Source organism: Dioscorea cayenensis, chromosome 15 (genome assembly GCF_009730915.1).
Source record: "Dioscorea cayenensis subsp. rotundata cultivar TDr96_F1 chromosome 15, TDr96_F1_v2_PseudoChromosome.rev07_lg8_w22 25.fasta, whole genome shotgun sequence".
In the NCBI taxonomy this organism is placed as follows: Eukaryota; Viridiplantae; Streptophyta; class Magnoliopsida; order Dioscoreales; family Dioscoreaceae; genus Dioscorea; species Dioscorea cayenensis.
Genome location: NC_052485.1, coordinates 8,590,210 through 8,602,837, shown reverse-complemented (window position 1 = coordinate 8,602,837; position 12,628 = coordinate 8,590,210). Strand labels below are relative to the sequence as shown.

At 31.8% G+C, this 12,628-nt stretch overlaps 1 protein-coding gene across 1 annotated transcript; it reads left to right on the top strand.

Moving 5' to 3' along the window:
• The first annotated feature begins 438 nt into the window (after positions 1 to 438).
• LOC120277991 lies at positions 439 to 10,895 on the top strand. Its single transcript, XM_039284866.1, has 9 exons — positions 439 to 589; positions 739 to 930; positions 1,869 to 2,092; positions 2,214 to 2,275; positions 8,504 to 8,728; positions 8,829 to 8,958; positions 9,049 to 9,365; positions 9,561 to 9,705; positions 10,517 to 10,895. Exons 1-9 carry the CDS (start codon positions 571 to 573, stop codon positions 10,751 to 10,753), a joined length of 1,551 nt encoding a protein of 516 aa, XP_039140800.1. The 5' UTR covers positions 439 to 570; the 3' UTR covers positions 10,754 to 10,895.
• Positions 10,896 to 12,628: the final 1,733 nt, after the last annotated feature.

Here is a 12,628-nt window from a genome sequence, read left to right as displayed (position 1 = left end):
TATTAACTATTGCAAAAGTGAGATAGAAGAAGCTATGGCTGCCTATGTGTGTAACACCATACTCTCCTTGCATACACATTAGCGGGTTAGAAAAATAGCTTGTACCCTCATTGATAGGAGTTTTTTTCTTCTCTATAAAGATATTTACAAAGATTGTAAATGGATAAAACAATTGAGGTTGATGCCTCAGACAGCTACGAAGCACCCACCAAAAATATATGAACTTATTAATCTACTATATTGCAAGATATTGATATAAACCAAGCAAGTCATTTTCCCTTGCTTTATTATTATGAAAATATCTCCGTTACAAGTTAGTGAAAAATTTATAATTATTAATAAATCCCTGCAAAACTCGAAATTGCAAATACAAACTTTTTCAGGGGTATATATGAAAAAAACACAAATGCCTGTTCACAAATATAAACATCCATTGAAGCTCTCGCTTGGGTGTAGCCTTTGCACCTTTTGCTCCAAAATCAACAGCTACTCCTTCAGATCTAACCCCCCAAAATAAAAAAAATAAAAAAAGAAAAAAAAAATAAAGAGAGAAAAAACATAGAAATCCTGATGATGATGATTAACAAGGGTGAGGGTTTTTTTTTTTCTCATCAATCCACAATTTTCTCTCTTTCTCTCGATCTCAATCTAAATCACAAGTGAATACCCAAATCCCTCATCTCTCCTTCTCGTTGATTGGTTGATTGATTGATGAATCTAGGGTTTCCTTCTCTTCAGATGGGGCGGCAACGAAGCTCGTTCTCTTCCATCTCGTTGCAATCGCCGCCGCTGGAGCCATCGCCACCGCGGTGCAGCTTCGATCCCGCCGGAAGCGGCGGTTGAAGACGAAGGACGCCATGCCCATTCCCACCATCGTCTTCTCCGATTCTGGACGCGTTTCTAAGATCGAGACCTTCTCTCACTACGTCGGTAATGCCTCCATCTCTCTCTCTCTCTCTCTCTCTTTGTCTTTTTTTTTTTAAAAAAAAAATTATATATATATATGTATATATTTCTATTTTTTATTATTTAACGGATAAATTTGGTTGGATTAACCGGATCGTCATTTGTTGCCCAAGTTGTCTCTCATTTTTAATTTTTTAATAAATAAAATAAAATAAAATAAATTTAATTGAGAATAAAAGCTGAATATTTTAGGAAAAAAAATAAAATTATAAAATCTATCGAATGTCTCAATTTTTTTTATTTTAATTAGTCTAATCATTAGAGTGTAGATAAGAAAATTATAAGCATTATCTTTTTGCTGCTTTTTTCCTATTACTTAAACCAAATAGTGGAGGGAATGATGGATAGGAATAAATCAATTTAAATATTGATTTTTTTTTCTACGTTTCATATATTCATAGTTTAATGCAGAGTGGTGCAAGAGGATGAGCAACGCTTTACTATTTTTTATAATAATAATGATGATAATAATAAAGAACAAAACAAAACGTGGCGTTGGGAATTGGGAAATGAAACACTTGATTTGGCAATAAATTATTTGCCTTGGTGTTGTATTTGATATGGTACTACTGACTCAGCATATGACTTTATTTTTCTTTGTTTATTAATTAAATCAATTTGTGTGTGCCCACTTTTGAATATGTGACGACGCCCCACTTGCGGTTGGCATTTAATTGCTTTTTTTTTTAATCAGGGTTTTATTATGTCATATAACCTGCAGAAATAATAAATGAATTTATAAACTTTAGAGTAAAATTACCTTTTTAGCCTTGTATTGTCCCCTCAGTTTGTCAATGATTCCTGAACTTTGGATATTTGCTAATTGATCACTCTGCTAATTATGTTGAAATATGGGATCATTTTTTTGATATAATGAAAGAATTAATATATATAATATGCAGCAAGGCAATTGGGATTCAGTGACATGAATGAGTGCCCACAGTTGTGCAAGTTGGCAAATAATTATTTGAGGAAAACCAAAGGATGTGAAGAGGACATATTTGGTTTTCTGTCCAAGGATTCAAATCCTGAGGCTCTTTATGTTAAGCTCATTCAAGAGCTTGATAGATGCATTCTTGCTTATTTTGCATTTCACTGGCAGCATGCTTCTCTTATGGTTACTCAGGTAAAAATTAACATTCAAAACAGTCATTTATTTATTCATTTATTTATTTTTGTATGTGTTTGATTGGAGATATATAATTTGTTTTGATTAAATATATATATATATATATATGCTGTTGTAGGTTTTGAATGTTGATTCAGAACATAAGAAGAAACTCAAGAACATGGTCATGGAGGCTACCAGGTATGCATCTTTCTGGTTTTTATTATGTTTTAATCTCCATCAAATTATCTTGATTGAGTTTAGAATTTTGAGGCCATTAAAAACAAACAGTAAAACAGTTAATTATAGACATTCCAGTGTTTGTGTATGTATATAGTTGGGTTAGATTAGGCTTGAGTTTTTTATTAAGGATGATTATTTTTTAATATTAATAGTTTTAAAATTTTAACCAATAAATATATTTATTAATTGATTGGACTTTATTAAAAGAGCTTGTAGGGTAACAAAAAAGGTTCTATATGAGGAAGCTTTATCTTCATGCAAGGATAAGAGGTTCTATATGAACAATAAACTATTATTATCAAATATATTTTAGTTGAATAATTGTGAGGACTGAGGACTGAAGGGTACTGAGTACATGTTTTTTTTAATTATTGCAAGGAAGAAAAAGTCCACTAGAAGACTGATTGCATTGATGTCATCGATGTTGAAAAATTAATAATAGCAACTTGCAAAGTTGCTATTAATTAATGTTTAATTCATAAAACAAAAAAATCAATTTGGCCAACCTTGTGAAAACTCTTGGTCGTCATTAAAAGCTCAAAAACTAGGTTAAAATTTTAACCCAATATTAAGTACTAAATTAAAGTTTCACAACATATGGTGGAGAAAAAAAAAATTTGAACAAAAGTAGGGGTGGTGAAGAGAAAAAAAAAGTATGGTGCTAAAACAAATTTAAACAAAAGTGGGGGTTAAAAATGTGAAAGTTGCTTCAGTGAAAAAGCAAACTCTGCATGTCGTAATGAAAGTGCTGCAGCTTTGGGCGGCTGCGAGATGCATGCAGTCTGAAAAGAAATTTATTACCGAGGTTTGTGTTACACTCTACCTACCCAGCTTTGGGTGTGGGTCACAACAACCAGTACAAACAAAATTCCTTTCCACTTCTCTCTCTGGATTCTTTTCTGATGCATTTATTTATATTATTTAGAGAAAATTATTTATTAGTGTCTAGAACTTTTTATTTATCGGAATAAGTTGTGCTGATAAAATATTATCCTCATTTCATCTCTCCTATCATTTTTGGAAGTTCAAATTTTGTTTAATAACACACAAATTTAAATAGATTTGTCAAATAATAAACGAATACATTAAAAATCAAAGAATAAAATTAAAAATTGAAAGTGATGTAAAAATAGTAAATCTGATGTACTAAAACTAAGGAGATCTAGTTATTGGATTTAAAAGTAATTATGAAAAAAAAGAGGGATTTTCAAGAGATTTGAAAAAATCAAAGGTCTTTTTGGCCTGATGGTAAAATTGTTTGGATTTTTTAAGCAATCCCTCTATTATTAAAATATTTTTAATAAAATAAGTGTAAAAATTGAAATTATATATAAATAAATAAAAGTGCAAAGAGAAATAATGAATGTATTTTAATTAATTTTATTAAATAAATTTTAAAATAAGATATGTGAAAAAGATTTATAGCACATGTTTTAAATTTTGGAATTATATTTTATATATAAGTAAAAAAAATAGATATGGCTTAATTTTATAACAAAATATGTTAAAATATCTACAATGTATATCTAAACTCTTGAAATGAAAAGTAAATAGTAAGTACACATGTATATCCAAAATTTTGAATTATTTTATCCCTACTAAAATTTATATTATGTTGTATTACAAAAATAATATTAGTTTAAGTTTTTGCATCTTTTTGAGTGCATGATTGTTTTAAGATATTTTTTTTTTAATAATAGACGACAAGTGCCCTTTTTATATGAATATAAACAGTACCAAACAGTACTGTAACCCGGATGTACAGTGTATGTACAATATGAGAATAGTATAAGAATCCCGGATGAACAGTGTATGAACAGTATGAGAATAGTATAAAAATCCCGGATGAACAGTACGGTCGTGGGAGGGATTTGAACCCATGACCTCCCCCTTATACTTTGGTGTCATACCATTGGGCTATCTAATAGTTGACTGTTTTAAGATACTTCATAAATGCTTAAAAAAATATTAGATATTTATTATTTAAATTTTTTTTGGATTTTTTTGGATTTTTTTTTCTAATATTCTAGTTTTTATATTTTAAATAAAAATTAAGCTAAATGAGCGGGCCTAAGCATAGCGTGAGCCTAACTAGGCTTGGGGCTCATGCCGTGGCCCGTGCTCGACCGAACTAGGGTTGATGGGCCGTGCTGGTCCAGTACAATTAAGAGATGTGTTGTGCTGGCCCAACACGGTCTGTTTGGCACATATAGGACGAGAACATCAAGGAAATATCAAAGAGTATTTCGAGTACGGACAAATTTTAAGAAAAACACACCTGTGCTGAAATTTTTCCCAAATATCCTTTCAAGTTTGTCCTTATCTAATAAATTCCTAGTTTTTATATTTTTTGAAAATTAATATTTTATCCTTGGTCCTTTTTCTCATTTAACAAATTACTATAACGGTTTTGAGCTAGCTTGGGATGGGTGAGCTTATTCGGTCACGGAGAGCTTGTGCAAGGCTGAGACAAACCCAGTTGCAGAACTATAAAATATATAAAGTGAGATCAATATATAAGCATAATATTATCATTGTTAATATGAAAGAAATCATATATAAAACAATTATGGTAAACAATATGAAAAATCAAAGTGTAGAAGACAAATGTAATTTTAGTTTTAGGTTTTTCTAGAGTTACCAAAGAAGACATAAATTGAAAGTCAAAGTATGTAGGAAATCTTGATTATTAGGAATATAATACCCAAGTCCCGGAGAGTATCTGTAATTTTTATTTGGTTGACAAGACAGTAATGTGGTCAGAATGTAACATTATAGTATTTGTGTGGGCCCCACACCATTAAGATTTTTTTTAATTTTGTATACTTAGCAGTTATGTTGATTAAAAAGGAAACCCTTTTATATTCTATTTTTTCAGTTTTCCAAACCCTAGCCGTACGTCTCCTCCTTTCTTCCGATATAGATTCTTTTTTGGATTAAGGAAGAAAGAGAGATCTAGTTTTTTTTTCCTCTTCTCCTTATTTTTTTTTCCTTTGATTTGGTGTGTGGTGCCTGCGGTGAGGACGGGGATAGGTCTCTCCGTCAAGGGTTTTGTCTCTTACGTTGTGAGGTTCCATCGAAGAAATATGTAGAATTTTAGGGGTTTTTGAGCGATCAACAAGTAAGTAAACCACATATAAATATATATATATATATATATATATATATATATATATATATATATATATATATGTATATGCAAATTTTTTTTTTATTTTCGAAAATGATTTACCTAGTTATTTAATTAATTTAGATTTTACTGTTTTAAAAAAAAATCATTCTTATACTGTTCACAAATATTTATTGATTGCTATTTTTTTTTTCTATTATGATTACTTCCAATATGTTGATGAGATTTAATTTATGTTATTTTAGCATAGTACGGATCATATATATATATATATATTTGTTAACCTGACATGAGCTTTGATTTGCTTGCCATTTGTTTATTTTATATGATTTTTATCAAATTATTAAAAGAAAAGAAAGAAATGTTGTTGAATGTGGAATTGTTTCAGAAATTATATATATATATATATATATTATATAATCTTGAGTATGTAAACAGTATTGATTACTTATTTTAATTGATGTTGCACATATTGGCCATTTAATTATCGTTTTGCTAAATATATTATTGTTGATATAATTGGAAATATTTTGTTAGAAAACGGGATCACTGATTTCTAGTATTATTGCGTTGGCGATAATTTTGGACCCAACATATTTTTGTTATAAAAAAACTCGTAGTCCCCAATTAACAATGCAATAACCCTGTCACTGGGGGTTAAACACTGACCGTGTCGACACGCATCTTCGACATAGAAACTATAGTTTCGCACCGCTTCGTCGGTGAAGAATAACGGTTTCGATATTCGACTCGGGTCACCGAGGGTAAACCTATGAGTTCGAAATCGACTCGGGTCACCGAGTTTAAATAAATGAGTTCGATATTTTTGTTTTTGGCATTAGTTGTTTTGGGGGACTTATATGCTCGTTATTTTTGGTAAATTAAATCATTATGATTTATTTCGATTTTTTGATTTCACTTTGATATTTATTCCGCTTTGTTGTATTTTTGTATACCTTTTAGAAACTATTGAAACATTTTTGTGATCCCGATATTTTTAGTGGTTACTTACTGGGCTCCCAAGCTCATAATCTTATTGTTAATTTTTTGACAGGTTTTGAGGCTTTGCGTGCCTACTTGGTCACGACCTTGTAGGTACGCGGCCGTTTGTCAATGCTCCAGGTTCGGGGCGTGACAATTTGGTTAGTTAGAAATCTTTTAATACAAATTATTTTTTTTATTAAAATAACCTTATCTAATAGGTACTAAATGTATCAAAGTTAATAATATTGGGAAGAAAATATTAAAATTATTTAATAATAAATATTTTTTATTAAAAAATATAAAATTTAATTTTTAATATAGTTAATTTTTATTAATATTAATTAAGTCAAACTTACCTATTTTAAATAAATATAAATTTTTACTTGATTTTATTGAATTTGAAAAGTATAACGGAAAAACAATTTACATTATATCAGGAAAGGATATTACCACCATTGAGTTGGTAAACACATTTCCGGTAATATTGGCCAAACTATCACATACCAGCAATATGATATTTCCGTTCTATATAACCAAACGAAATATTATAAGATTACATGGTTCAAATTCCAGAGGTAATGTGATATTACTCCCAACCAAATGACTCCTTAATATTTGTATAATAACCCAAATACATTTCATAAAAATATCTAAATATAACCCTCCAATTTTCAAATTTAGTAGTGTAAATTTAATAATTTTTCTAATATATATATGGAGACCATTCCTTTATGGACGTCCATAGATAAAAAATATATGGGCATCCATTATCAGCCGTTGGATCTCGATCCAAAAGTCAACATTGATGAACAATAGTTACTACAATAACATGTAAAGAAAATAATGTTTGGAACAGTAATATCAAATCCAATGGCTGATAATTGGGCACTCATAGATTTCTAATCTATGGATGTCCATAGAAGATGTATTATATACTATAATTGTTATTAATATAATTAAATTTTTGTGGGTCATCTGATCCCACAAAACTTCATGTAGCTCCGCCAATGGGCAAGCCTGCCTAGCGCTGTTAAGGTAATGGGAGACCGATTAAGCCTAGCAAGCCCATGGTTGGGTAGCTCAATTTGGCCTTAGCAAGTCTTTAATGGAATCACCAAGCCAGGATGAGTTCACCTCATGGCTCTCACAAGGGTTAGGCAAGCTGGCCTAGCTGCCCTACCATAGCAAGGCAAGCTGGCCTAGCTGCCCTACCATAGCGAGCCACACAGACTCACTAGGTTAGTAGAGCTTGCTGGGCCTTGTTGCAGGCCATGCTATTGCATGCTCCTCGGGACCAAGGCAAGTTTCATGATGCCAAAAAACGATGGATCATTACCACGAACGTATAATATTCCCGATCTCATTACCACGGTAATATCATTACGTGGTAATATATTATTACCGCGAACCAAACAGCTGAGCAAATTAACATAATGGCTAAATATAAAATTGTATTTTTTTTAAAAAAAAAATATCAGTTAAAACAAAATGAATTTTGAGGAATTTACAAGTTAGTTGAATTTTCTGATGGGTTGTCCGGTGATATGGAACTGTGCTTGAGAATTAGGAGTCATTTCTTCTTTTCTATTATGCTATAATTTTGTTGTATGAGAGAAATTTCAGTATATCTACATTGTCTCAAGCTCCTTGGTATTTATTAATAATTACAACCTTTTCATATTAATTTAGAACTGTTTTTTGTAAAAACAAAAAAAAAATTATAATTTGGGTTTTTATCCATGTATAACCATGGAAGAAAACTTCTTCGTGCACCTTTCTACAAATCATAATTCTTTTATGCTCATTTTCCTGTCACATTGAATCTGTATAAAGGAAGAAAAAAAGCGCATGACTAATTGTCTTTATCTTTGTCTATTTTACTTTTGTTTTCTCATGTGCAGTATAAATTAATATAAACATATTCTCAAAATATCTTTGATGGCAGTTAGAAATTGAGGAAGGAGATTATGTGTATGAAATATTGATAAGATATAAAGGTAGTGATATATGCAAACATCCTTTTATTGGTCTATTTCCTTCTTGATGCTAAAACAGCATAGAAAAAAATTCAGGAAACAAAGGTTTGAGAGGATAACAAAGAATTTGAAGGTGACAAGGGTGTTCTCTACTTTGGTGGAGGAACTAAGAGCCATTGGAATCACACCACGAGATGATGTTAACAAGTGCACCGAAGTCATGGTCCCTGCAGCACTCAGTGACCGCAGTCCTGTGTTGCTCCTCATGGGTGGTGGAATGGGAGCCGGCAAAAGCACTGTGCTCAAGGACATTCTTAAAGAGTGAGGAAAAACAGTGTGTTTTTACTTGAATATATAAGCCTAGATCTCTTTTCCTATCAATGGAAAAATGAACATCGTTATCCTGTTTGTTTGTGCGTAGAGCGTTTTGGTCGGGTGCAGCGGCGAATGCTGTGGTTGTTGAAGCGGATGCGTTTAAGGAGACCGATGTTATCTACCGAGCTCTAAGCTCTAGAGGTCATCATAATGACATGCTCCAAACTGCTGAGCTGGTCAGTAAATTCTACATGTCCTACTCTTCTTAAGGTTTTGAGGTTTTGAACACAGGCAGCACTTGTTACTACTCATCAATGAAAATGCAGGTACACCAGTCATCAACAGATGCAGCTTCATCGCTCCTGGTGACTGCGCTGAACGAGGGGCGAGATGTGATCATGGATGGCACTCTGTCATGGGAGCCATTTGTGGAACAGACCATAGCAATGGTCAGGGCCATTCATCGCCGTCGTTATCGCATGGGTGTTGGCTACAAGGTCGCTGATGACGGTTCCGTCATGGAAAACTACTGGGAACCTGCAGAGGAGGAGAACAATGATGAGAACAATAAGAGAAGGCCTTACAGAATTGAGCTTGTTGGAGTTGTCTGTGATGCTTACCTTGCTGTTGTCCGAGGAATCAGGTAACAACTATACTGCAACAGTTTAATTAGATCATACTTCAAAATCTGTTTTAGAACAATTTGAATTTAGGAACTAAGAACTATTTGAATTCAATATCAGAGCTGTCATTGATAGACTTAATACATTGATGAAAAATTGTAGTAAAAAAAAAATCTGTTGTTGATATAAATACCGTTTACATGTACCGGTGACAGGAGAGCGATACTGATGGGAAGAGCTGTAAGGGTGAAGTCCCAACTGAAATCTCACAAGCGATTTGCAAATGCTTTCCCAAGATACTGCCAACTTGTTGACCATGCCAGGCTCTACAGCTCCAACTCCATGGGAACTGCTCCAAAGGTAAACAATATAAACTACTTCAACTGGAGAGATGTATTAGTATATATGTTTCTTAATCTATCAATCTTTAGGAGCTATCAATTTATCGAGTTTTACATGAGCAGCTGGTGCTTTGCTTAGTATTAATGCTCAAGCTTGGCACTGAATGTCAAGTAGTCAAGCTGAGCTCGACTTCGAACTAGAACTCTGTAGTTGAGTTGAGTATTATATCATTTTACTGATATAATATCATATGCTGTTGAGCATGGTATTATTTTAGTATATGATACTATAGATTATATAGGATGTGAATAATAAACACAAGTTCTTTGTATTAGATTTTTATTGTTCGTTTCCTGTAGTCAATTGAAATTTCCTAAGATAAATAAATGTTATTTATTAAAAAATATCACATAATTTGTATGGTTATAATTTAGCAAAAGACAGAGTTATAAATCAGGTTCTTTTGTTGGGCAAACTCTAGTTCAAACTCAGCTAAATTGATCTTGGCTCAAGCTTTCTATAATTAGAGTTAGGATAAACCATAATCAAGCTACTTTTGAAGTCAATCCAAGCTAGAGTGATGGTCTAGCCTAATTAAGTTTATCTTACCTACAACCTTAACTATTATTTTTTTTTTTGTATTTTATTTCTAAATTATATTTCTATGTTCACTTCAAATCTCAAACCCAAAATGAATACATTTTGTTATTTGGACTATACCAAAAATAAAACAAAACTGCATGTGTTTTGGTCCCTGCTTAAAAATGTTTTTAGTATCTTTATCTTTATATAATTGTATTCTAACATTGCTCACATAAAACTGGTGCAGTTGATAGCATGGAAAGATGGAGACAGTAGCTTGCTGATAGAACCTCAGGAGTACACATGCCTAGAAAATGTGGCTAAGTTAAATGAAGATGCAGACTCTGTTCATGAAGTTTATCCCCAAACTGACACTGTTTCTGCCTCTGGTTCTATCTGGAATGATATGATCTCCCCTTTGAGGTTATCCTCACAGCAAGAGCTCAAAATTTCTATCCAAATGATTGAAAACCATGTACCATGATCCTTGTTACTTCTATGATGCAAATACATTACTATGTAATCATCAATTGTGTTTGAACTTTTGATGATTTAATTCAGACAATGTATTATGTGTAGAGTGAAAAATAAAAAAGCATCATCTCACTTGTTACTTTATTTTCTAACTATGTGCTTGTGTGTATGTTATTGGGAGTTGTATTTTTTTAGCTCATGTATATTAGCATGTATTTCATGTTATTTATGGTATGACACTATGCTTGAAATTTGACATCATGTTATATGAATTTTAAAAAGTTATTCATAAATAATTTTTTATTTCCTGTACTTGAATTTCATATATTTTCAATCCACACAGATAACTTTTTCAATTGTACAAAGTAAAGTGAAAAACAATACAAAATCAATATTGAATATTTTCAAAATAGAAGGATAAAGAAATAGAATCTATTAAAAACACAGTATACATATATATATATATATATATATATATATATATATATATATATATATATATATATGAGAAAAGGTTCTCTGTGGATGTGCATAGACGTCCACAGAGAGCTACAGTAATGCTAACCTTTAGCTAAAGTGAGAGCTAATCTTAGATTAATGAGTTCATTAGTTTTAATTTTGTTTTTACTATGCACCCCACTTTTTACTGTGCTACTGTTCATGAGCACAGTGATATTGTTCATTAAATAGTGTCTGACCGTTGGATTGAAATCCAGCGGTTCAGCAACGCTCACGATTTTTTTAACTGCGTGAACGTGCATAATCTGTGAACGTTGCTTTGGACCGTTGGATTTCGATCCAACGGTCGGACACTATTTAATGAACGATGCTATCGTGCTTTATAAAGCGATAGCAGCGATGAAAAAGTGAGGCTGACGAAAAACAAAAATTAAAACTAATGAACTCATTAATCTAAGATTAGCTCTCACTATAACTAAAAGTTAGCATTACTGTAGTTCTCTGTGGACGTTTATGCACATCCACAGAGAACCTTTTCTCTGTATATATATATTAGTTACAGAAACTACAATATATGTAACACACAATACAAAAAATTGTCTGCTGTCCCAGTCTCCAGACATACAACCAATCTAACTCCAGTGACTATGAAATATTAAAATGATCATTTGATGGGATAAATTTCCCAAAATTTAAATCTTATTCAAACATTGCAGCTTTATGTCTCAGATATTTTATAGACTTTTTAGATCAAAGACCATTGGAAGCTACTGCTGAGTAGCAAGTACACAATAAACTAATAAACTAATCAAATACATAAAACATTTATTAGAGTTTCAAAGCTACTGCTAAGTAGCAAGTACACAATAAACTAATAAAATTACTATCTTCAAGGATTGTAACTTGTAACATGCCAATAGCAAAGAAACATGCAACAAAGGTTATCTGACTTTTGTTAGGCGCTAAAATACTTAAATTTCCTAATTCATAAAAAGACATATAATCATTTGCAACTTAAAAAATTACACAAAATAAATAACCATTACTCAAAGAAGAGCCCAAACTTCCTAATTCATGGAAAATCAATCATTGCTTGATTAAGTCTTCAGATTTTTGTCTGCAGACAAGCTTCCAGCATTTGCTAAAGCATTGACCTCATGGTTGTAATAATCATCTATAACTTACCGAGTTCTTCTTTGATTTCCACTTCTTCGATGTCAAGATTTTTAAATCCATCGACAATTCTAATTTCAAAATAAGAGTAAAATAGATAAGGCAGGGCACCTAGAATCTATTATAAAAGCATATAAACATAGGTTAGTAAAAAAAAGTTTTAAGAATTACAAAGATCCCTTCTACTCCAAACATGAGAACTACCACATCTTGAATCCATTTCTCAAATGGATTTTCAAACAAACCTAAGCAT